The 27053-nt window shown below is 35.5% G+C and overlaps 1 protein-coding gene across 1 annotated transcript; it reads right to left on the bottom strand.

The window, feature by feature from the left end:
* Positions 1–617: 617 nt before the first annotated feature.
* On the bottom strand, positions 618–27053 carry ACTR6 (actin related protein 6). The gene is made up of 11 exons (XM_015070854.3): positions 26895–27053; positions 25201–25318; positions 24648–24716; positions 22898–23021; positions 21331–21466; positions 21183–21239; positions 13943–14041; positions 13770–13848; positions 6833–7004; positions 4804–4942; positions 618–1323 (listed from the first exon to the last, which is right to left on the bottom strand). Exons 1-11 carry the CDS (start codon positions 26960–26962, stop codon positions 1194–1196), a joined length of 1191 nt encoding a protein of 396 aa, XP_014926340.1. The 5' UTR covers positions 26963–27053; the 3' UTR covers positions 618–1193.

Here is a 27053-nt window from a genome sequence, read left to right as displayed (position 1 = left end):
CCTTTGGGAAACTACCTTCTTTTGTTCTATGCTATCTTAGTAGTACTGTCAAAGTCCCTGAAGCCATGGGATAGGTGCATGATACTAACTAGGATAAAGAAACTGGTAGGAATTTGATTCATGAGCATAACTATATAAGATAGAAAATAGAGAAGCTGAGATATTTTGATGGCAGGGCTCTAAAAGGATTGTCTCTCACTCAGTTTCTGTAACCTACATTCCTAAGGTTATCCTGGTTTTCATCCTTCCTAAGGCTGCTGGTCATTTTTCTTTAGATTTGATAAGCTCCCCTTTGTCCTACTGATAAATTTTGTTTTGCTTAGGATAGCCCAAATGAGTTTCTCCTGTTTGCAAGCAAAGCCTACTTGATCCATTCATTAATGTCATTGCCACCTGTTTCCTTAAATTGGAAATCTGTAGCTTTTAACACCTCAATATGCTTACTGTGGATTATACAAGAGGTGTTTTGTGTGTAAGTGTGCCTCTATATAAAGTTTTTAAAACAAAACACTCACTAACATTTGTCTCAAGAGTTTTTGACCAACTTCAAATTTCTTTTCATCCTAAAAATGGTACAGTATTTTTGTGAGTGAAATAATACATTTCTGCCAACATAATACTGATCAAAAAACACTTTAATACATTGGCTTTAGTTTCCACCCTTTCCAATTTATTCTAAATAAAAACCAAATGTTAAACACAAATAAGATTAGTCTTCCCAACTTTAGTATGTATGAATAAAAATGGCAATTTTTATATAAACTACTTAGTTCTAAAAGAGAAATCATATCAGCCAGAAAACATTTTAGCCAATCCCTCCCTATTCATAGTAACACAAAACAGCTTTCCAAGGAAAACTGACCAGTGAGACAGTTATGTTTGCGCTCTCGGCTATAAAGAATTAAATTCAAAATGCATTTACTCTTCTAATGAAAGATAACCTAGTCTCAGGAATAGTGTAAGCACTGTTATGGTAGTCTAACTCTTAAATGAAAATATGAGCTGAGATACAGTTTACTGTAATAACTTAGCTAAGCAACCTTTGAAAATTAGCTGAGGATCAAAGTATTCACATAAGTTTAAGATCTAATCTTAGGATGAAAGGTAACACAGATCCTTAACCTACTTTAAAAAGAACACTGAAATTAAACCTTTCAATCACAGCCATTCAAAACTTTAATTCAGAATGTTTCTTAAATATCAAATTTCTCTTCACAGACGCTATGTCCATTTTCTTCATAATCTTCTCTTGTTACTACCATATCTTCAAAATCATCATTCTCTGATATCAATTTTCCACCTTCCCAGGCATAAGTAATAGGGCTAAAAATAAAGTTAAAATAAATGAACCCAGATGATTTTACAGAACTGAAATGCAGAAAACATTCATTAGTAGCTAAAACGTGGTAATCTCTACCCAACCTGATTTAACAGAAAACAAAGTGTAAAAATAAAGCATACGCTTCATAGGAATAAGGCAAACTATTAAAGAAAAGAACCTTGGTCACTAGTACAACTAAGTGGTTTCTTTCTTTTTTTTTTTTTTAACTTGTACCCTGAATTTATGGACCCTCTCTACTTCTAAAAAAACAAGATTATAAGCAAAAGATCAAAAATGCATAAAAGTTTGAAAAACACTGTCATAACAGAATCTAAATTCTGTATGTGGCAAAGATATGTCACCTCACTAATTTGCACAGCAACCCATGAAACAACATATTATAACATTTTACAGATTTGGAAAATGAGGCTCAGAGAGGTTTTCAGTGCTTTCAGTGCTTTTGCTGCTATGCTTTCTTCTAATAAATGAAACATTTAGGAAACACAGCGCATGATACACAGTTACATGGTAGGACAAAGACCTTAAGTAAAATTGGGACATATAAAACATCCAGTTTGGTTTGTGAGTTCAAGCCCAGCGTCAGGCTCTGTGCTGACAGCTCAGAGCCTAGAGCCTGCTTCAGATTCTGTGTCTCCCTCTCTCTGCCCAATCTCCTCCACCCTCCCTCCCACTTGTTCTCTGTCTGTCAAAAATGAATAAACATTTAAAAAATTTTAAATAAGGGGCGCCTGGGTGGCGCAGTCGGTTAAGCGTCTGACTTCAGCCAGGTCACGATCTCGCGGTCCATGAGTTCGAGCCCCGCGTCAGGTTTTGGGCTGATGGCTCAGAGCCTGGAGCCTGTTTCCGATTCTGTGTCTCCCTCTCTCTCTGCCCCTCCCCCGTTCATGCTCTGTCTCTCTCTGTCCCAAAATAAATAAATAAATAAATAAATAAATAAATAAATAAATAAATAAAATAAATAAATAAATAAAACATCCAGTTTGGTTTTATTTCTAACCAAGGTTATATACCTTATGTTATGACTCAATTCTGTTTCTTATGTTCCTCTCCCCCAATTCAGTTTAAAATCTGAAAAATGGTGAAAAGCTAATAAATGTTTTCCTTATTGTATTCCATACATGTAACATTTATATATGTATATGTAAAACAGATATGCAATAAAGACTTGATGAATGAAAGAATGAAAACTCTTTCTGTGGATCCCTTGGCATGTAATGTGTGATGACTTCCATTTAAAATGCAGGATAAAAAACATGTGGGGCAAACAAAACAAAACAAAATAAAAGTGTGGGAAATAAAGAGACATGGTGGAAAAAATAATAATAAAATAAATAAACAGGATGAAAATCCAGTATGCAAAGTATATGGACATTATGCTGATAATCATTACAATATCCAGCAATTGTTTACTCTTTAATCTGATAGCGATAAATTAAGTGAGCAGACAAGGGCCTTCTAGTAACTGCTATTGATTTAGAAAAATTCTATTTTCCTTTAAAACAAGACTCTAAAATTAAGCCTGGGTGGCTCAGTTGGCTAAGTATCCAACTTCGGCTCAGGTCATGATCTCACAGTTCATGAGTTTGAGCCCTGTGTCAGGCTCTGTGCTGACAGCTTAGAGCCTGGAGCCCGCTTCTGATTCTGTGTCTCCCTCTCTCTCTGCCCCTCCCCTGCTCACACTCTGTCTCTATCTGTCTCTCAAAAAATAAACATTAAAAAAAATTTTTTTTTAATTAAGAGTCAGGTATATGGGGTCTTATTTCTAACTCTGCCACTTAAGACTGGGACAGTGGGGAGGGGGCGTTATTTAGACATATATTTGGTAAGAGACATATATTTGCTCCTGACTCAAGATAAAGAGAACTAGGTTTTAGCCTGGCCACTGCTATTAACTTCCTGTAAAGCCTCTGCCAAATCACGAGCCCTTATTTCTTTATTTACAAAGTAAAAACATTGAACAGGAGGACTTATAAGCCTTTTTTTTAATGTTTTTTATCTTTGAGATAAAGAGATGGAGTGGGGAAAGGGCAGAGAAAAAGGGGGACAGAGGATCCAAAGTGGCCTCTGCAGAGAGCCACAGCAGAGAGCCTGATGTGGGGCTCAAACTCACGAACCACAATATCATGAACTAAGCTGAAGTCGGATGCTCAACTGGTGCCACCCAGGCACCCCTATAAGCATTCTTAAGGTTCTAAAAGTATACCTTATTTTTTTCCTCCACAAAAGTGTAATGATACCTGTTTTTCTCATAAAACCGGATAGTGGGTAGATATACAAGATTTCTGAATCAAAAAAAAAAAAAAAAATGACCACTGTGGCATGTCGGTGACTCCAGTCGGTTAAGTCTCCAACTTCTGATTTCAGCTCAGGTCATGACTTCCCAGTACGTGAGTTCCAACCCTTCATTGGGCTCCACACTGACCATGTGCTGACAGTACAGAGCCTTCCTGGGGTTCTTTCTCTCTTCCTCTCTCTCTGCCTCTCCTGCATGCTCTATCTCAAAATAAACTTAAAAAAAAAAAGGCTACTTAAACATAAAAGTTTACTAAAATACAGGTATCCCATTTTTCAAAAGTTTGCATTACACCACTTCACTTTTACAAGAGACTACATTAGTACCTCTTTTTGCTAACTGAAAAGGATTTTTGCTTTTCCAAATAAAGGCAAAAAGCAAAACAGCATTCAGCATTCATTTTGCAGCGAGCCATTACAGAGGCGGCACACACCTAAGCAGCAAGAGTGGCACCGCTAAGCTTCTCCCCAGGAGCTACACGCGGCATCTCAGCATTGAGCTGCGATAGCTGTGAACTGCGTCCATGAGCATCTATGCGTTACCTCCATTTATTTTGCATATCCGTTAGCAAGATGTGTCCCAAGGTATCAGAAAAGCCTAAGAGGAATTATTCTTTGGGTCTGCAAATGCTCAAAATTTTTCTATATAAATTAATAGTAATTGCTTCTTCATTTTAGGCCATTTGACTTAGAAAAGGTTTCAAAGGAATGTTCTACTTTTGGATAGCAGGGGAAACCATTTTTAACAATGGTTTCCAAAACAACTTACAAATTGACATAATTTATCTTCATGGTTAGTTCTTACATTTCTATTATTCTTGATAGGAACTGTCAAGAAATGACACATCTTAGATAAAAAAATCAGATTATAACCTGATTGCTTTGCTGGTAAAAATCTCTTAGGAATGAGGATTGATTTACTATATGGATACTATCTTATATTAATTGAGCACCCATTATGTACCAACCATTATGGCTGGCACTTTACATACTTCATCCCATTTAGTCCACTGAAATGTCAGGTTTATTAATTCAATTTTTGAGAAAGGGAAAATGGGGATTCCAAAAGTGAAATAAACCTGCCAGAACCAGGCTTAAACTCAAGTCTGCATATTGACCATTTTACCTACAAAATGACTTCCATGTTTTATCTATCAGCCAACACTTACTTTTCAGGCAGCACAACTGAAACATCATAATCTGTTGGAGTGAGACATCGAACTTCTGAGTAAACCCGATCTCTAAATCCCGGGAAAAGGGAATTTCCTCCTGTCAAAACAATGTTCTTAAAAAAATGCGGCTGCATTTCTTTTAAGGGGGGGGGGGGAAAAGAAGAAGAAAAAAAGGCATCAGAAAATCTGTTTACTTATCTTTCTGGAAAGACGAATATAAGGGTTTAAGTAAAAGCCATCAGTTATAGTAACTGGTTTGGAAACTATATACTTTTTTAATAACCATAAGAATTATTTATAATATTTCATAATGAGGTTAAAATTTACAGAAATTTACACATCAAACAGAATGAAATATGACCTCACAGATCTTTAAAAGAAAGGCTAAGGTGAAGGAGTTGAACTACTAACTACTTGTTACATACACATATAAGCTACACATAAATGGGTAACATTCTAGAAGCAGACAGTTGATAATTATACTTCTTCCCTAAAATGGAGGAGGTCTTTCTGTAAGTTAAGATTGTAAGCTAGTGTAAGGCTAACATGGAGGGCCTTCAAGACATTTTAACTTGGAAGCCCAAATTTCCATGTTATCTCATTGAGACAGACATAATTATTTACATTTGATAGTGAAAAATACCCATAATCCATAATAATAAAGCATCTTTTGTTCTACACTCATTAAAGTTACATACTGGCAAACATTAAGTGCCACATTGTTAGCTGGTATTAAAAGTCTACTAAGCATCATGGGGAAATCTATGAGGAGTCAATTAATAAATACCAGCCACCATACCCAAAGCTTCTGTTCACAAAACAGGGGCAGAGTTCCCTTATATTGACACTGAGCCTCATGACATTAAAGCAGTATGGTATAAACTGCTGTATACCAATAACTGCAACCTTGTATAAAATGTGAAATTAATGAGACAACACAGAAACAGTTGTGAAATAATTATACTAAGGTGATAGCATTATGTGATTTTCTTCTCTCTCTCTCTTTTTTTTTTAAATGGGAGGAAAGGACATTGCAAGTGCTAGATTTGTTCCAATCTAGGAAGACACTTGGAAGATATAAAAGTACTCTCTAAAACTCTAGAAAATTATGTAGGTGAAGCTTGCTTCAGGAGAACTCACACATCACTGAAAAGCACCATACTTCAGCTTCATTAAAGTTAACTTCCTGTAGGGATGCCTGGGTGGCTCAGTAGGTTAAGCATCTGACTCTTGATTTCAGCTCAGGTTATTATCTCACAGCTCGTGAGTTCGAGTCCCATGTTGTGCTCTGCACTGACAGCGTGGAGCTTTCTTGGGATTCTCTCACTACCTCTCTCTCTGCCTCTGCCCCTGCTCTCTCTCTAATAAATAAATAAACACTAAAAAAAGTTAACTTCCTGTATATTATTCCAAATAAAACTAGAAGAATCCAATCCCATCAATAGCTAGAAACTATAGCTTTGTTAAATTATAAATTTTGATTCTCTGTAAATAAATATGAGTTAAATTAAAACTTTTCTAAAATGGACATGGCAACTTAATAGTCATGGAGAGATTAATTTCTTCAAGGTTTTTTTTTTTAATGTTTATTTACTTTTGAGAGAGAGAGACAGAGTGCAAGTGGGGGAGGGACAAAGAGCAAAGGAGATGCAGAATCTAAAGCAGGCTCTAGGCTCTGAGCTGTCAGCATGGAACCTGATGCAGGGCTCAGACCCACGGACCGGACCGTGAGATCATGACCTGAGCCAAAGTCGGTCGCTTAACCAACTGAGCCACTGAGGCACCCCTAATTTCTTCAAGTTTAAATAGACCATAATAACATTCCCTGTATCAAATTTCTAATCTAGGACCAATAAAGTAAGAATTATTCAAGTGCACTATGGAATTTGGAAATCTATGCAAATAAAACAGACTTTGCACTTGCCCAAAATTACTTAGAAAGTTCAGATGATTTCTCTATGGCTCACAGAGCTTACGATTTTTTTAGAAATATCATTACGTCTCAATACTTTAATTATTCATGTACCTTCAGGTAAGTTCTGAATTGAATAGACAATAGCTTCTGGAATACCCATTTCTTGAATGCCTATATCAGAAGGATTAAAGAGTATTTCTGGAACAGCAAATCTCTCATTGGCCAGACGAAGAATTTGTTCCCCAGATTTATATTTTCCACTTAACACCATCTCTTCCCTTGGCTTAAAGAAAAATAAGATAAAAAAGTTTAAGCTACATTTTCTAGTTCATATGACTAATAACATTTAGTAACATGCTATTTTAACATATTAATCATATTCTCGGAAGTTTCAGGATTCTCAAAAGTTAGAAAAATGTGGCCTTCTCTGTTGCCTAATCTACACAAAGAAATAATTGCTGACTCTACTGTAGCTGTTCCCCAAAAGATGATCTGGCTAAATTATTCCACACATTTTAAAACAGAAAGAAAGAAAAGGAGAAAAGAGGAGAGGGGACCTTATATCCTACCTATAATAATAGACCAATTTCAGTTTCTAGAGAACAAAGAAGATACTCTAAAAAACATTTACTAAGTCTAGAGGTGCCTGGGTGGCTCAGTCAGTTGAGTGTTGGACTCTTGATTTTGGCTCAGGTCATGATCTCATGGTTAATGGGATCAAGCTCCACATCAGTCTCTGCACTGATGGCATGGAGCCTGCTTGGGATTCTCTCTCTCCCTCTTTCTCTGCCGCTCCCTCACTTATGCTGTTTCTGTCAAAATAAATAAACATTTGAAAAAACATTTTCTGGAGCGTCTGGGTGGCTCAGTCAGTTGGGAGTCCAACTTCAGCTCAGGCCGTGATCTCACGGTTCATGGGTTCGAGCCCCATGTCAGGCTCTGTGCTGACAGCTCAGAGCCTAGAACCTGCTTCAGATTCTGTGTCTCCCTCTTTCTCTGCTCCTCCCCCACTTGTTCTCTCTCTCTCTCTCAAAAATAAATAAACACTTAAAAAAATTTTTTAAACCATTTACTGTCCTATGTTTCTATCACTACCTACCTTGACTCTCTTGTTTTTATTTATTTATTTACTTATTTATTTATTTATTTATTTATTTATTTATTTATTTTTAAGTAAGCTCTATGCTCAACATGACATTTGAACTCAGGACCCTGAGATCGAGTTGTATGTTCTACCAACTGAGCCAGCAAGGAGCCTCTACTCTCCTATTTCACATGTTTATTGGACCTTGTGGCTCTGTTCAGTAGGATTTCTCCTTTCCCTTGTATAAAAAAAATTAAATATTTAAATTTATTTATTCAATCTTCAAAAATAAATTTTGAAATCCATGGACTTTATCAATGAAATTTTCTTGTTATTTACTGCTGAGATGTGTTCCTGAAGAGACTAGAAAAAATTAATCTTTTTTTTTTAAATTATCTTCTACCACATTCTATACCATTAAAATAATGGTCCTTTCCAATTTTACTAAGAATCATCAGCTTGGGCACCTGGGTGGCACAGTTGGTTAAGCATATGATTTTGGCTCAGGTCATGATCTCACAGTTCATGAGTTTGAGCCCTGTTGACAGCTCGGAGCCCGGAGCCTGCTTCAGATTCTGTGCCTCCTCTCTCTCTGCCTCTCTCCTTCTCTTTCTCTCCCTCTCTCTCAAAAAATAAACATTAAAAAAAAAAATTTTTTTTTTTAGTATCATCAGTTCTTCTAGATTCAGTTATAGACATTCATTTGCAATTATATATGCAATTTTCCTCCTGGAACAGAGTATAACCCAATCCTTTATATAAGTATAAAATACCTCAAATATATAAAAATATTAATAATTACTAAAGACTAGGGGACCTGGGTGGCTCAGCTGGTTAAGCATCTGACTTTGGCTCGGGTCATGACCTCCTGGTTCATGAGTTTGAGCCCCGCAACAGGCGCTGTGCTGACAGCTCAGAGCCTGGAGCCTGCTTCGGATTCTGTATCTCCCTCACTCTCTGTCCTTCCCCTACTCGTGCTCTGTCTCTTTCTTTCTCAAAACTAAATAAACATTAAAAAGATTACCAAAGACTAATGTATTTAAAGAACATTATACATCCTTTAATATAATCAGTACATACAATATATTCCTTCCACTACATTGCCTCTCTTAACCTGGATATAATTCTAAATTCTATCATTGGAAATTCCAAGCTCAAAACATTATTCTTAAATAAGGATATCCAAAATTATGTAATTTTCATAATACTCTAGGTAGAACAAGGAAAACCGCAAACCACTTTTAACCCAATAAACTACTATTACAGTAGCAAAAGAAAAAAAGTGTTATTCCTTCATAGTATTCTTCCTTCTCAGGCAGAAATAAAAAATATTTCCTATAAATTTATTAACTTATAAATTCACTTAAAAGTGATACTGGCTTGGGTTTAAAGGATATAACTCATTTTTTCAACACTCAAAATAATCTGGAACGGATGTAAACTTGGGAGCAATTCAAGTAACAAAACATTAGAGATTATGTAGTCCATTACCAAGATTTTACAAAAGAGGATCATGTGACTATCCCCGGATCAAATATCTAAACTAGGGGAAAGAGCCAGAACTAGATAGCCTTGTTGACTGTTAGCTCTAAAGCCATTAATCATTAATACGTAATCTGGAACTACAAGTAGTTTCTGTTTTAAGAGTACAACTCCAAAAAGATTTTTTAGGACATAGACAAATGAAGGAATTTAGAAGAGTTGCTATTTTAGTCAATGTAGGCCATGATTACCACACAGTCTCATAAATTTTGTTCCGATATTATAAAAGAAATGATCAGTTTAAATTACAATGGCTCTGCACAAGGTGTTACCATAATCATTATGAACCTGATTTTCTCAACTTAAGTCCATTTTACTTTATTAGGCATCCTCTTTCTGATAAGAAAATTGCAATTTGTATCAGTTGTAATCAGTAAAAATATCACAGAGCCTATTACTGTTATTGTTACTATCATTAAGTACTAGAAAATGGAGGTTGTACTTTTTCCAAGCACTCAAAAATACTTTTTTTCTTTATTTTATTTTTTATTTAAAAAAAATTTTTTTTATGTTGATTCATTTTTGAAAGACAGAGACACAGCACAAAAAGGGGTGGGGCAGAGAGAGAGAGAGGGGGACACAAAATCTGAAACAGACTCCAGGCTCTGAGCTGTCAGCACAGAGCCCGACGCAGGGCTCAAACTCACAAACCGCGAGATCATGACCTGGGCCGAAGTCGGATACTCAACCGACTGAGCCACCCAGCACCCCTCTTTTTTTTTTTTTTTTTTTCTTGTAGAGAGAGAAAGCATGAGAGCACGAGCAGGCAGAGGGGCAGAGAAACAGGGAATCCCAAGCAGGCTCAATGCCCAGTGTGGAGCCAGGTGTGGGGCTCGATTACACAACGCTGGGATCATGACCTGAGCTTAAGTCAGGAGTCAGACATTAAACAGACTGAGCCACCCCAGCACCCCTAAATATATTCTTGAATAGTTTTAACAATATTCTGAGTATAAGAGCTCTCAAATAATTATAATTTTTTCATTTCATGTAGTTATTATTTTTCTAATTTCATAAACATATATAAAAGCAAATAAATAAAAAATTAAAAAATATAAACATATATCAGCTCTCATCAAAGTTGTTACATATCAGGCAACAATGAAGTTAACCAAGTAGTAAACTCAATACACTTTAGAATTAATTCTAACACATATGAAATAAAACTGTTTCTAAATCTTAAAATTATTGGAGTGCCTAGTGGTTAAATAAAAAAAATAAAAAATAAATCTTAAAATTATTAAGAGATACATATACATATTTTTTTGTTTGTATTTTGTTATTTTTAGGTCTTTTTTTCCAAATATGCACATGATTTAACATGTACAGGTCGCCTCTGAACATCAGTTTGAACTGCATGGGTTCACTTATATGCAGATTTTTTTTTACAGTACATTATTGTAAATGTATTTTCTCTTATTTATGATTTTCTTAATAACTTTTTCTTTTTTCTAGCTTACTTTATTATAAGAATGTAGTATATACTGCATACAGCATACAAAATATGTGTTAATCAACTTTATGTTATCAGTAAGGCTTCTAGTCATCAGTAGGCAAGTAGTAGTTAAGTTTTTTGGGGGAAAGGGGACGGGTCAAGGTATATGCAGATTTCAACTGCATGGGGGGAGGGGGGTGTCAGCTGTTCAAGGGTCAACTATATTGTGAATAAATTACAAATTTTAACATTGACAAAGTAAAGATTAAACCATTATTTTTGAAGTAAAAATTCAATGTAACATTCTATCATCTAGCAAAAGTTGAGGCCAACTGACTCTGTCTACTCAATTGATATTAAAGTCCACAAGTTAAAAAGGAGTCTATAGCCTATGACCAGATATTGTTCACAAAACCAAAGGCCAATAAAAGAGCTGCAGGGATGCCTGGGTGGCTCAGTCAGTTAAGCATCTGACTCTTGATTTTCGCTCAGGTCATGATCTCATGGTTCCTGAGTTCGAGGCCCACATCGGACTCCTTGCTGACAGTGCAGAGCCTGCTTGGGATTCTCTCTCTCTCTCTCTCTCTCTCTCTCTCTCTCTCTCTCTCTCCTTCTCCCTCTGCCCCTCCCCTGTGCTCACTCTCTCTCTCTCTCAAAATAAATAAACTTAAAAAAAAAAAAGAGTTACAAACAATATTATGTACCTTCTGCCTTTTTTCTCCAAAGACAATGAGTAAAACAATGGTCAATTCAAGGAATAACATCTCTATTGGCTAACTATATAAGATGCAGGTTTGAGTAAACAGGGCTTAAAATCTGGCAAGGAGAAAATCGGTGGCATTTAGCAGATAATGTCTAGTAAACTGATAGGGTGTCATTTGCAGGGCAGGAGAGAATACATTTAAAAAAAGAAAAAAATTTATAGACTTAGTTGATGGTACAATTATCTGGAAGAGATTTTTGTAAGATTAAGTTATCAAACTTAAGCACTAAGCATTTCCAGGGAGAGGAACTAAGAACATGGATATAGATTATTTTTCAAGTGCCCTGGGTGATTCCAACAATCAGTCAGGTTTGGAGAAATTGGGAATCACTGAGTCTTTACTCAGGGTCCATCCCTGCAGAAATATAGATGACTTTACTACCATTAACTCTACAAAGTGCTTTAAATTATCCATAAGGTGCTTTATATAACTGGAGTATTTTAATGAGTAATAATATACGAAGATGGTGTTGTCTATATATTTGCAGTTTTCATTGTCTCATAAATAAAGTACAACTTGGGCTTCCAGTTCACGAACAAGCAACTTGATCTCATAATTTGTTCCAACACCCACTTCTAAAAGCCAACCTATGACCTTCCAGAAGGATCTGTTTCTAAGAACATTACAGGATGACTTCAATTTTATGAGGCTTTGGGTAGCCTTCTCAGAATTCTGACTTGTATTTCACTTCAATAGTATGGTAAAAAAATATATATATATACATATATATATATATATTTAATTTTAGGCATATAAAAAAGTATAAATAATTTAAAGAAGTATAAAACCCATGTATTCATGAATTAGTTTGATACTTTATACATTATCACTCCCCCCTTTTTTTTATTTTTTTTTAAGTTTATTTATTTATAGAGAGACAGAATGAGCAGGGGAGGGGAAGAGAGGAGACCCTAAGCAGGTTATGCACTGTCAGCGCAGAGCCCAATGTGGGGCTCAAACTCACGAACTGCAGGTCATGACCTGAGCCAAAACCAAGAGTCAGAGGCTTAACCGACTGAGCCACCCAGGAGCCGCCCTCCCCCACCCCCTGTGTTTTAAATTTTTTTTTTATCACTCCCCTTTTTAATTTGGTGTTATCATTCCAGTTTTATACTTTTAATTCACACTTATGTATTCTTTTTTTTTAATGTTTATTCATTTTTGAGAGAAACAGAAAGACAGAGCATGAGTAGGGGAGGGGCAGAGAGAGAGGGAGACACAGAATCCAAAGCAAACTCCAGGCTCTGAGTGTCAGCACAGAGCCAGATGCGGGGCTAGAAACTCACCAGTCGTGAGATCATGACCTGAGCCAAAGTTGAACACTCAACTGACTGAACCATCCAGGCACCCCAATACTTATATATTCTTAAACAACATAAATTATTATTCCACACAGCCTGAAACTATACATATCCTCCTAAAACTTGCTTAAAGACATCATGTTTTAGACAGAAACATGTTTGTGAGATTTATCCATGATTATCATGTAGCGCTATTTCATTTTCACTATTGCTTATTTTATGAACATGTCAAAATTTATTTATTCTCCTCCATTAGCGGATATTTGGGCTTTTTCCTATCTTTCCCTCTTTTAAAGTATACTGCAGTGAATGATACCATAAATGTTTCCTTGTAGAAATATGCTTACATTTCTGACCAAAGATTTTTAACTTCCCAACAGTCCTCCATCAAGCCAGCTAAAAGGGCAAACTTCACATTTACCCAAACATAGAACTGATAGTTTACCTGAACAGATCAAAGATAAGGAGAAATTATTTTGACATCCAAGATAAACTGCTGCTCAACACTTTGAAAGTGCACTGGATTTTGCCCTTTTCCACTACAATCTGATCATATCAGACCAAACAAGTAAAATTCAGTCATGTCTGCTATGTCAATAATTTTCACAACTGGAAAACAACCAAGCTCTAGCTGGATTTAAGCTAATTCTTAAGAAAATAGAAAAGGGTTAACCATAATATAGGTAATGATCCTATCTATCTCCAGATTTGTCCCTTGTGCTATCATTCAGCTGACAGTCCTTTTTCTAAATAACTTTAATGAGATATTTATTAATCACTTATACACTTGTGCCTGGAGAAAAGGCCACCAGGAAAGCAGTTATCAACAACTCTGTAAGACTCTACCAAACCCAACTGGATTTTTTCAAATCTGCCTGAGGTGGTCACTTCAAGAAATGTCATTGAGGATTTTTTAAATTACCTTACAAAAGCCCTTTTTAATTGTACTGAAGTCAGGCAAAACATAGTCTATCATTACTGTATTTTCTTCTCCTTTCAACCTGGAAAACGAAATAGAGATACGTGAAATAATTAACTATGTATAAAATTACCCAAGAATCAACTTTCTGATTCTTAGATTACTATTATACATACTTTGCAATATCCATATCTCTATAAAAATCCTGAGACACATAGCATACATCTTCTTTCACTTGATTAATCACATGCGTTTCATCCATAACATGTAGCTGCCTAAATGGAAATAAAAACAGTAAAATTTGAAATGGAAAAATGTAAGTCTAATTTATAATTACCACTTAAAATATTTTTTCTGGGATGCCTGGGTGGCTCAGTTGGTTAAGCGTCCAACTTCAGCTCAGGTCTCAAACTCTCGGTTTGTGAGTTTGAGCCATGCATCAGACTTTGTGCAACAGCTTGGAGCCTGGAGATGGTTTTGGATTCTGTGTCTCCCTCTCTCTCTGAGCCTCCCCTGCTTATGCTCTGTCTCTCTCTCTCAAAAATAAAGATTAAAAAAAATTTTTTTAATAAAAAAAATAAAATATTTTTTCTGGAATTAAATCTGTGGGTAATTGATTTTTTTAATATTAAATTTCTGAATGTGTAAGATATTTTCAACTTTATGGAATAATTATACTTCAATTGTATATAATCTCCACATTACCCCTCTGAGGGCACATATCAGTTCAGTTTGCACAAAGAAATTGAAAATGAAGGCTTTAAGTATGGTAAGGCTTATCCAATTAGAGAGCAAACCTTTTCCTCTAACCATTCTGAATAGAATCTTGCTAAAATGACTTAATTCTTTACCCTTTCTTTTCTGATTATAGCAGTATTGTGGGTTAGCACACAGTACCTGGCACATAGTAGATGCCTAATAAATATCTGATGAGTGAATCCAAGAAAACACAGGCTTAATGAAGAAAACAAAGATGCTTTAAAACCAAAACTGAAGACAACACAAACAAATGGAAAGATATTCCATGCTCATGGCTTAGAACAATAAATGTTATTAAAATGCCCACACTACCCAAAGCAATCTACAAATTCAATGTAATCTCTATCAAAATACCAAAGTATCTTTCAGAGAACTAGGACAAATAATCCTAAAATTTGTATGGAACAACAAAAGACACCAAAAAGCCAAAGCAATCTTGAAAAAGAACAAAGCTGGGGCGGTATCATAATCCCAGACTTCAAGATATGCAACAAGATAAACTACAAAGTTATAGTAATAAGAACAGCATGGTACTGGCAGAAAAACAGCCACATAGATCAATGGAAGAACATTGAGCCCAGAAATAAACCCATGTTTATATGGTCAATTAATCTACAACAAAGGAAGCAAGGATATATAATGGGGAAAAGATAGTCTCTTCATTTGGTGTTGGGAACACTGGAGAGATACATGCAAAAGAATGAACCTGGGCGACTTTCTTACTCTATACACAAAAACAAACTCAAAATAGATTATTAAAGACCTAAATGTGAGATCTGAAACCATAAAACTCCTTAAAGAAAACAAGCAGTAATATTTTGGACACTGGCTTCAGCAACATTTTCCTAGATATGTCTCCTCAGGCCAAGGAAACAAGCAAAACAGAAACTATTGGGAGTACACCAATATAAAAATCTTTCACACAGTGAAAGGAACCATTAACAAAATGAAAAGACAACCTACTGAATGGGAGAAGATATTTATAAATGATATATCTGAAATGATGTATCTGATAAGGGGTTAATATCCAAAATATATAAAGATATTTTATAACTCAACACCAAAACAAACAAAGAAAAAAACAAACAAATAATCTGATTAAAAATGGGAAGAGGACCTGGATAGACATTTTACCAAAGACAACATGCAGAGGCCACGAGACACATGAAGACACTCAACATCACTCTCATCAGGGAGATGCAAATCAAAACCACAGTGAGATATCACCTCACACCTGTCAAAATGGCTAGTATCAAAAAGACAAAAAATAACAGGTGTTGGCAACAATATAGAAAAAGAAAAACTCTCAAGCGCTATTGGTGGGAATGTAAATTTGTACAGCCACTGTGGAAAATAGCATGGAGTCCTCAAAAAATTAAGAATAGAGGGGTACCTGGTTGGCTCAGTTGGTTAAGCGTCTGGCTTGGGTTCAGGTCATGATCTCAGTTTGTGAGTTCGAGCCCCACATTAGGCTCTCTGCTGTCAGCCCAGAGCCCACTTTGGATCCTCTGTCTCCCTCTCTCTCTGTCCCTCCCTCACTCTCTCTCGCTCTCAAAAATAAACCTTTTTTTTTTTTTTACAGTTAAAAACAGAAATATCATATGATCCACTAATTTACCCAAAGAAAACAAAAAGCCTAATTTGAAAAAATATATGTACCCCTTTTTTTGAAGCATTATTTATAATAGACAAAATATGGTAGCAACTTTATTGCCAATTGATAAATGGATAAAGAAAATGTAATGTACACCCACACCCACACCCACACACTGAAATACTAAGCTGTCATAAAAAAGAATGAGATCTTGCCATTTGTGACAACATGGATAAACTTAGATGATTTTATGCTAAATGAAATAAGTCAGATAAAGACAAATCATACATGATTTCACTTCTTTGTGGAATCTAAAGAACAAAACAAAGCAAAAACTGACCTGTTAATACAGAGAACTGGTAGTTGCCAAAGGGGAGAAGGTGGGGGGATGGGCAAAATAGGTGAAGAGGTGTAGGAGGTACAGGCTTCCAGTTATGGAATAAGTCACGGACATGAAAGGTACAGCATAGAGAATATAGTCAATGGTAGTGGTGACAGATGGTAGTTACACTTATAGTAAGACAACATGGAGTTGTCAAATTACTATGTTGTACACCTGAAATCAATGTAACATGTGAACTATGCTTCAATTAAAAAAATGCAAAAGAAAGAACAAAAATGTGAAGTTATTTCCTTTGAATATTTTTCTCTACACATATATACTACATTTACTTTTTTAGACTAAACATCATCTCACATTTTCTTATGCTATGATTCTTTAAAAATATGGTTATTTATGGTCCCATGATATTTATTAGAGCGATCTATGAGTATGTACTTATTAGCATTCCTAGTGTTGGAAGTTTAGGTAAGGAAAGAAAGATACTTGTGTGTGTATAAACATGGACTTTGGTTTTGTTGTTGTTTTTTTTAAATACGCTCTATGGCCAACTTGGGGCTTGAACTCATGACCCCAAGATCAAAAGTTGCATGCTCTACTGACTGAGCCAGCCAGGCACCCCAGACACCTTGGTTGAATCACAACTTAGCAACCAAGCTACTTGACCTCTCTGGGACTCAATCTCTTCAGCTCTAAAGGGGTCATGATAATAAGATCACCGACAACACGTCTGTGAGAAGTAAATTATTCTAATTATACATAAAGTATTTAGCATAATCCTTATACTTAATAAGTAAAAAACATTATTATTGCTTCCTTTTGCTTTTTGTTACCTTCATATACACCATGTTTTACCTTAAGACTCACTATTGCACCAATGAAAAGAAAAGATGGTAATTAAACTATGACAATTCTAAGGTATCAACAGCTGGAAGATCTGTCCCAACTAGAGATGTGGAAAAAGTATACCTCAAAATCGAAGCACTACAGGTATTTTTATCTATATCTCGGATTATCTCGTTATTTATTCACACTCTAGAACACAGAATTTGAAATACTGTTAGTATATTGGTATATTGCCAAACTGTTTACCAGAAAAGATATTTCAAGTTATGCTCTGATCGGCAGCTCTACTAGGAAGTACCATGAAAAAGAGGAACACTAGGGGTGCCTGGGTGGCTCAGTCGGTTAAGCATCTGACTTCAGCTCAGGCTGTGATCTTACAGTTCACGAGTTCGAGCCCTGCATCAGGCTTGTACTGACAGCTCAGAGCCTGGAGTCTGCTTCAGATTCTGTGTCTCCCTCTCTCTCTGACCCTCCCCTGCTCGCACTCTGTCCCTCTCTCTCAAAAATAAACATTAGAAAATTTTTTTTCGAAAAGAAACAGAGGAACTCTTATTGTTAACCCATATATCCCAACCTCCTAAATAAATGCTCAATAAATATTTTAACTGAATCTGTAGTTACTACAGATGTTTAACATTTTTTTTTATGTCTGAGAATTATCCATTTATATATTGTGACTGTATGTAACCCTAATGATTGTGCTACTGAACATTTGTTTTCTGAGAATCATCTAGTAACCATTTCATACCAAGGTAATGCTTTTTTTATGGATCAATAAGAGCCCTTAATATATTAAAGATAACAATTTGGTGTCACATTTATTCCAAATTTCTCAGGATTATGTTTGTATTTGTTTTCTTTACAAATGCTTGAAATTAGTGGTTTTCCAGACTAGAAGGGGACAAAGAGGGATGAGAATGCTGGTAATATTCTCCTTGAACTGTGTTCTGGTTACCTGGGTATATTGTTTTTAAAAATTCATTGGATTATACATTCCAGGCTTGTAAACTTTACTCTTTTAATTAAATATTTTCTTGTTGTGGTTTTATTTTTATATTTAAGTCTTGAATCCATTTGAACTTTAGAATATGAAGCAAAGGAAAATTTTTCTCCAAACAGCCAACTTTCCCTGTATCCTTTCTTAATCAATCTCCTCTTCAATGGTTTCTGATGCTTTTTTTTTTTTTTTTAATTTTTTTAACGTTTATTTATTTCTGAGACAGTGAGAGACAGAGCATGAACGGGGGAGGGCCAGAGAGAGGGAGACACAGAATCCGAAGCAGGCTCCAGGCTCTGAGCTGTCAGCACAGAGCCCTACGTGGGGCTTGAACCCACAAACCGTGAGATCATGACCTGAGCTGAATGAAGTCCGACGCTCAACCAACTGAGCCAATGAGGCTCATAACTGTTTCTAAGTATTTTCGCCACCTTGTTCTTTTCAAGCTGAACTTCAACAGCCTTCCTTTTTAAAATATATGAATTTTTTCCACTCAGCATGGAGAAATGATTAAGTGCACAGGCTCTGGACTCAGACTGTCTGGGGTTTGATTAACATCTTCATCTGCCTGAACTTTCTCTGCCTTTCCGATTTGCTGCTTCTAATCTGATGGGGATAGAGGAACTAAATATCCAAACCTTTTGAAACTGAGCCCAATTCTGTTTGGTTCTACAGTGAATAATATTCACATAATCTTAACACTGTAAATGCTACTTGTGAGCCTTCCACTTTTAGAATTAATATATAAGCAAGGCAAGAAGAGTTAACTATAGTAAAAAGTAATATGTAAATGTTATCTCAATAGTTAAGAAGTGGTATAGTATTATGTTTAATGAAAAAAGTGACTCTATGAAGGTTGCATACTATAGGATTCTGTTTCTTGAAACAACAAAACCACAGAAGTGGGAAACAAATTAGAGATTGCCAGGGGAGAGGGACACGGTGGGAAAGCAAATATAAAGGATTAGCAGCACAAAGGAGTTCCTTCGGAGCGATGGAATAGTTCTGTATCTTGACTGTGGTGGTGTTTACATGAATCTATACATGGGATAAAGTTGCATGGAAATACACACACATGAATGCATGTAAAAAATGTTGAACACCTAACATTACCTGTAGTCTGGGTAACAATATTATACCAGAGTCAATGTCATCATTTTTATATTGTAATAGTTATATAAGATGTTACTAAGGGTACACAGAGCTCAATGTACTATTCTACAACTTCCTGGGTCTGTTATTATTTAAAAATAAAAAATTTTTTACAAATGTACTAGAGGGGCGCCTGGGTGGCTCAGTTGGTTGAGCCTCCGACTTCAGCTCAGGTCATGGTCTCGCAGGTTGAGTGGGTTTGGGCCACACGATGGGCTCTGTGCTGGCAGCTTGGAGACTGGAGCCTGCTTCAGATTCTGTGTCTCCCTCTCTCTCTGTCCCTCCCTGCTTGTGCTCTCTCAAAGATAAATAAACATTTAAAAAAATTTAAAAAACAAAAACAAATGTACTAGAGCCACGAGGGATGGCTAAGGGGAGTGGGTTTCTTTTGGGGGTAATGAAAACATTCTAAAAATGTTCTAATACACTACAACCCATTGAAAATGTACCCTATGGGATGTGAATTATCTCTCAATAAAATTGTTTAAAAAACTGGGGCGCCTGGGTGGCTCAGTCGGTTAAGCGTCTGACTTCGGCCCAGGTCATGATCTCACATGAGTTTGTGTGTGAGTTCGAGCCCCACATCAGGCTCTGTGCTGACAGCTTGGAGCCTGGAGCCTGCTTCGGATTCTGTATCTCCCTCTCTCTTTCTCTCTGCCCCTCCCCAGCTGATGCTCGCACTCTGTCTCTGTCAAAAATAAATAAACTTAAAAAAAATTTTTTTTAAATAAAAAAAAAATTGTTTAAAAAACTAATGGTACATCTGACAGAATAAAGAAGGAAAATGTGGGAGGAAAGGTAGAAGGAAATGCAGATTCACTTATTTTTTCATATGACATAGAGGGGAACTGAGAGAAAGTGACAGTGTCATACAAGCCAAAGTTAATGTAGCAAGAAATTGAGATTTAAGAATCCTACTTACAAAACAAAACAAAAAAATCCCACTTACACTTTTAAACAAAATAAAATATAAAATAATAGCATAAATAAAATTTAGGAGCAGGAAAAGAGTTGGATGTGGCTAAGTACACTAATTCCTCATCTTTTAACAATGGGCAGTCAACTAATACTGGTTAATCCACAAACAGAAATATCAATATATTATTAAGGCTCATAGAGACTAAAAATATAAAAAAATACAGTTTAAAGATGATACTTTGTGTGGAATGGAACGGACATGAGAAACAGGGGAGGTAGAGATTTGTTTTCCTTTGAAACTCTTATTCCCTTAAATGCATTTTTAATTTGTTTTATAATATATAACATTTATAGTTTTTATAACATTTATAATTTTAAAATATTATAAACATATTAAACTCCCTAGAGTTTGGAGATACCCAAACTATGGTGGACATTAGCATTTTATATGCTAGAAAGCTTTTCTTTCTTTTCTTTCTTCCTTCCTTCCTTCTTTCCTTCCTTCCTTTTTTTTTTTTTAGTGAGCTCTACATCCAATGTGGAGTTTGAACTCCCAACCTAGAGATCAAGAGTTGTATGCTTCATCGACTGAGCCAGCCAGGCACCCTACTAGAAAGCTTTTCAAGTTGAACATCATTTGTATTTATATTATATGATACAGTTTTTAAAGCAATAGTATACAACTGTTACCTGAAGTTACAACTAATGGTTAAAGAATTACTTTATTATGTTTTTAAAAATAATTTTAAATTACTTTAAAAAGTTCATCACCAGCAGCCAACCCACCCAAGGACTCAAGTTAAGTATTACCTGTAAGATATAATCTCCTTTAGATGATTGGTTAGGAGTTTTCCTCCCACATTTATCCTAAAAAGGGAGAATGCAAATTTGGTTCAGTTTATCACACCTTTCATTCAGTTTTATCCTATGAAAGACATGAAAATTAAGTACAACTCACCGAATAATTGCTTCTTTTTTCTTTTTACTTCTACAGTAAGGAACTATATGTGTAAAGGAATATCCACTATCTACAATGATACAGCATAATTCGGAAGGATTATCTCGAAAATACCTATGTGCACTGAGAGCACCAGCTATTAAAAAAAAGATAAAAAAAACTGCATTAAATAAAAGTATAATTAATTTAAAGCAATAAAGAAAGGTAACAAATTAAGGCAAGCACAAAAACAAAAACTTTCTTTTATTTCTATATGCTAGTTTAAAACAATATCCACATGGGGCACCTGGGTGGCTCAGTCGGTTAAGCATCTGCTTTCGGCTCAGGTCATGATATCACGGTTCATAAGCTCAAGCCCTGCATCAGGCACTGTGATGCCAGCTCAGAGCCTGAAGTCTGCTTTGGATTCTGTGTCTCCATCTCTCTCTGCCCCTCCCCCCCCCCTTGTGTGTGTGTGTGTGTGTGTGTGTGTGTGTGTGTGTGCTCTCTCTCTCTCAAAAGTAAATAAACATTAAAAAAATTTTTAAAGATTGTGCTCTTAACCATTGTAGTATAGTATCGCTCATATAGACTCAACACCTGCAAGTTAAATATTTCAATACTTTCATTGTACAGTCCTGTAATGTAATTCTAGCTTTTAACAAACTTACTTCTAGATGGTATTTTCAGATTGTTTTTCCTCATATTGTCAGGCTAAGTAAGCTATTAACATTATTTCAATGAATGATAATAATAACAAACACATCAGTGACAGAAAAGATAACTACCACCGAAACAATAATCTTTTAGAAATTAAAAATATGTGGCTAGTGGAATCCCTAGCTGGCTTACTCAGTAGAGCATGGAACGCCTAACCTAGGGGTTGTGAGTCTGAATCCCACATTGGGCATAGAGATTACTTAAAAAATATATACATGTTGGGGAGCCTGCCTGGCTCAGTCAGTTAAGCCTCTGACTCTTGATTTTGGCTCAGGTCATAATCTCAAGGTTTGTGGGATCGAGCCCCACATCGGGGCTGTCAGCGCTGAGCCTGTTTGGGATTCTCTCTCCCTCTCTCTCTGCCCCTCCCCTGCTCACATGCGTGCACACTCTTTCTCTCTCAAAATAAATAAACTTAAAAAAAAATGTTGTGGGGCTCCTGGGTGGCTCAGTCGGGTGAGCATCCAACTTCGGCTCAGGTCATGATCTCACAGTCTGTGAGTTCAAGCCCCACATTGGGTTCTGTGCTGACAGCTCAGAACCTGGAGCCTGCTTCAAATTCTGTCTGCCCCTCCCCCGCTCATGCTCTGTCTCTCTCTCTCTGTCAAAAATAAATAAACATTAACAAAAAAATTTTTTTTAAATATGTTGCTAGTAACTTCACTGGGGAGAAAATATTGTACTAGTAAAAAGATGAAGTAAAATAAGTCTGACTAGATAATCTCTAAGAGTCCATCTAATTTTTAAATCCCATATTTTATTTCCTCCAAATCTAAAAGAATGTCACCCAGTATTCTTGGATTTTGAATGTTCCTCTTTATTCATTCCATATTTCTGTAACTTAATTGCAATCAAAATTTTAACTCACCATTTACTCTTAAGACTGCTTGGAACTGATATTCTTCAAATAGGATTTCATTCATTGATTCTTGAATTGAAGTGAAGTTAAAATATGGTTCTGTGATAATAATATTGGTATCTAAAAAATCAACCTATGAGACAAAAAAATCCCAGAAGTTTTATAACTTTGCAGTTATAAATACTTGTTTTACATATATAAACAAATGTATTAAATCCTCAAAATAATCATAGAAAACAAGCCTTATTACTATCTCCATTTAATCAGAGGGCAATCTGAGGTACAGAAGAGTTGAATAAGTTACCAAGCTTCATGGAACTAGTTAGGGACATAGCTAGGGTTTGAACCCAGAAAATTTGGTCACAAAATTCATGCGCTTCATTATTTAATTTTAACTCTCTTAATGGTAGCATTAATAAAATGGAACTGTCAAATTGCTTGAAGATCACTATGTAAAAGTAATGAACAGTATAATTACAAGCATTAGGGATGTTATCTTGTTTTCAAAGTTAAAAGACCAGAAGCTTTAGGATATTTAATGTTTAGATAATTCTCTACCACACTCTTCAGAAGCATTAAAAACTGAATATTCACTCACTATTCCTAAAGTTACACTACAGATATTAAAAGCACAAAATTCTCACATAATATTCACAATTCAGATATGTGGACAAAAATATTTTATTGTGAAAACAAAAATGAGATAGTGAATTGATCTAATAGTAGACATGTGAAGTGAAATTTTAATCTTGAGTTTCACAGACCATCTCTTAACCTCCAATTCCACTTCAAAATGGAAATTCTATTCACTTGCACTTATTTTATTTTTAAAAAATCACAGCTAATAACAGTATATGAAGTGACTTAAATATATACTAGAAATATGTTTAAAAGTTAAAGCTAGGCACCTCAATTCTCTTCAACTCCAATCCTTGACTTACTGTCTAGAATTAGTCCTTGACCTTTCCTCTCTATTCATACTGCCTTATCTTTCACCTGAAATCATGCCACTGCCTTCCCAATGCCCTTTCTACCTCCATTCTTTTCACCTTCTGATCTGTCTTCCGTACTGCTAGCATAATTATCACCAGATATTTTCCTAATTCAGAAATCTGATCATCCTCCCCAAATGTATTACTCACCACAGAAGTCTTCTCTTCCATGGCTTGACAATGCGTATGAAATAATGTCCATACATTTGCAATCTCACCCCCTTCGCCCCATCTTATAGTGTGTGCTGGTAAATGTTCAATAACCAGATTTCCAGAAAAAAAGAAAGCGCCCTGATTTGTAGAGCTTACCACAGTTATAAATATGGCCACAAAGACCGATTTCAAGCTATCCTGAAGTCACCAAACACTGAACACAGTTAGGAAGAGATGCACGTAATTGGTTCTCATGAGCCAGTATGAGGAACTTCAGCACAGGACTATTCAGTAAAAACTCTGACTCCATTCACCTTCATACCATGCACTCTCCCCCTGTAGACTTTAGCATAAATAATCTCAAGCATGTATTACTTTTCAGATACATGCATATTGTCACAGTATGCATAATCTTAAAAGTTAAAAATATGATTGTTATATACAATGAACATGTACAATAAGATTTATTTATGACATATTAATGAGTGAACTAGCTTCATATCCTATCTTATTGGTTCTCTTATTAACATTAGTTAATACATCTTTGATGCTGTAACTTTTCATTTGAATAAGACATGGAAATAGAAATTTGAATACATACTCCAATTTGTTACCTGATACATTTCTTTTCCAAAAAGGTAATCCCAAACTTGTCTTTGAACATCCCAATTCACCAAGTAGCCCTAAAAAAATTCTTGTATAAATTATCACAAATATTTGAACATTTAAAAATGACATTAATATATTATAAACCATTAATTTCTCTTTATGGTTACCTCCAAACCAATTATAATGGCATGTTTTTCTCCTTTTAAATATTCTAAAATTTACAAATTAACAATAAGCAAACATCAAAGATTCAAAAGACATATCAGTATATGGAGATGCCACTCCATTCTTACTTTTATTTTAATGTGTTCATCTCATTTAACTTTAACATAAACAAGTAAAATTCAGTACCCACAATCAGCAACTAAGCCATGGTCATTTATTGCTAACAAGACAAGTTAATTTCAATTTTTGGATAATAAGACCTTATATAAATTTTGAATAACTTTTCTCTGAGATCTAAAAATATTTACATACATACTAAATCTTAATTATACATTTAAAAATTGTTTTCAAATTTAGGTTTAGATTGCTAGAAATGACATATAATTGAATTACCTTCTGAAAAGGAAGAATATAAAAGAGTCCAGAAGGGTCCTTTATTTCATCTATCTGGTTGGCGGTAAAAGTTTTAAGACGTGCCGTTTTTGACCTGAACTGACAGTTAGGAATTACCCTATTAACAAAGAAACACATAATATAATTATTCCCTAAATACTTCCTAAAAATGCAATTACTTAACCACCCCACTGCAGGCAAAAAATATCCACAGTGTTTCTCATTCTGTCTTCAAATAATTTAAAAAAAATTTTTTTAAGTTCTAATACATACCACATTTTACACTGGACCCTTTATTTTTCTCGAGTACTCTTTAAGAAACTCTTCTAGAAAGAAAGAAAGAAAGAAAGAAAGAAAGAAAGAAAGAAAGAAAGAAAGAAAGAAGGAAGAAAGAAATTCTTCTAAGTGGGTGCTGATCCTGCCACCACATAGATGACAGGGCTCACGTAAAGTCATTCTGGCTTTAATGTGGAAATCTTAATACCACTCTGGTAAAAGATTTACAGGTTCAAAGTTCTAGCTATTAAAATTAAGTCACTAGGAAGTCAAAGATTTTCAATTAGCAAGATGTTATAAGGTACAGAAGTAGGAAGTAGTTTTAAATATGGTTGCTGCCCACCATAAGCTTACAATCTTGTTAGGAAGACAAACTAGAGTCATATCAACCATACACAGGTGTACACATGTATGTGTGTGTGGAGAAAGAGGGGAACAGAGAGAGAGAGGGAATTGGGACAATTCTATGTCCCAATAGTATTGGGACAATACTATGCTGTCACTTTTCTATATGTTTAAATATTCTTTGAGGACATGATTTTTTAAAACTGCATTGTTATCAATCTTATGGTTGTATTATAATTGTAGTCAATTTTCTATTCTTAATTATTTAGCTTGCTTTCTTTTTTTTTTAACTACATACACAATGTCTAAAATATAGAGCATGCTGTATTTACTCTTATCAAACACTTCTTATTTATTCCTTAGGTAACTGATAACAGAATTGCTGTGTCAAAGGATAAAAACAATCATACACATTGCAAAACATTTTCCAGACGACTGTTATCAATTTACATTCCTAAGCGGTCTGATTGTCCTCTTTAAAAAAGAAAGGAAAGGAGAAAGGGGGGGAAACCCTCTGTAAACATGATATATTCTACATATATAACATAAATATTTTGATTGCCATTGTAGTAATTCTGTTAAATCGACTCTATCAACCAGGTCAGCCGTTGAGCACTACGAAGGACTTAGGCACAAAGCCTTCAATGTTTCCAATTATTAAGGCCATTGTTTTTAAACTTTTGGGGGGTCACAGAACCCATCGAGAATCTGATAAAAGCCATAATTGCGTCCTCAAGAATATGCATACACACAAATGTCCACGATTCCTGAGGGTTCATGAATTTTGTGTATGCACCCCTCCTTCAGGAACCGCTTCTCTAGAAGCCTATTTTCCTGAGCTATTTCCTGTTATGAAAGGAAACACATGTCCCACTTCCGGGGCCGCGTAGCCTAAATTAACGCCAAAATCCCAGTTCAAAGCATCCCAGTCTCCCAACTCCAACCAGAGCATCCCTCTGGCTCAGGTTAGGGCCACGTAGGGGCATTTGCAATTTACTGTGATCCCAAAATGAAGCGTAGCATGTGAAACCATTAAGGGTCTGTCTTGTCCTAAGGAGCGAGAGAACACTTACGACACATTTTCATGGCTGTAACCGATTTTGGCATTATAGGCTCCGTTATCCAGCACTAAGGTTGTCATCTTAACGTGAACCAAACTGCACTCGCTTTCCCCTTCTGACACTTCCGTTCACTCTTTTTCCGGTACTCTATGGTTTGCATGGGCAGAGCGT

Source organism: Acinonyx jubatus, chromosome B4, assembly GCF_027475565.1.
Source record: "Acinonyx jubatus isolate Ajub_Pintada_27869175 chromosome B4, VMU_Ajub_asm_v1.0, whole genome shotgun sequence".
Classification (NCBI taxonomy): domain Eukaryota; kingdom Metazoa; phylum Chordata; class Mammalia; order Carnivora; family Felidae; genus Acinonyx; species Acinonyx jubatus.
Note: the sequence above shows the minus strand (reverse complement) of the source record. Positions and strands in the feature narration are given on the sequence as shown.

What these genes read in the sequence shown, in the direction of transcription:
- ACTR6 (XM_015070854.3), bottom strand. Translation starts at nt 26,962, where the DNA reads ATGACAACCTTAGTGCTGGATAACGGAGCCTATAATGCCAAAATCGGT. An exon ending in AGAGATATGGATATTGCAAA is followed by an intron (nt 13,849 to 13,942) that starts GTATGTATAATA and finishes TTCGTTTTCCAG; the next exon opens with GTTGAAAGGAGAAGAAAATA. An exon ending in AATTCAGAACTTACCTGAAG is followed by an intron (nt 4,943 to 6,832) that starts GTACATGAATAA and finishes CCCCCTTAAAAG; the next exon opens with AAATGCAGCCGCATTTTTTT.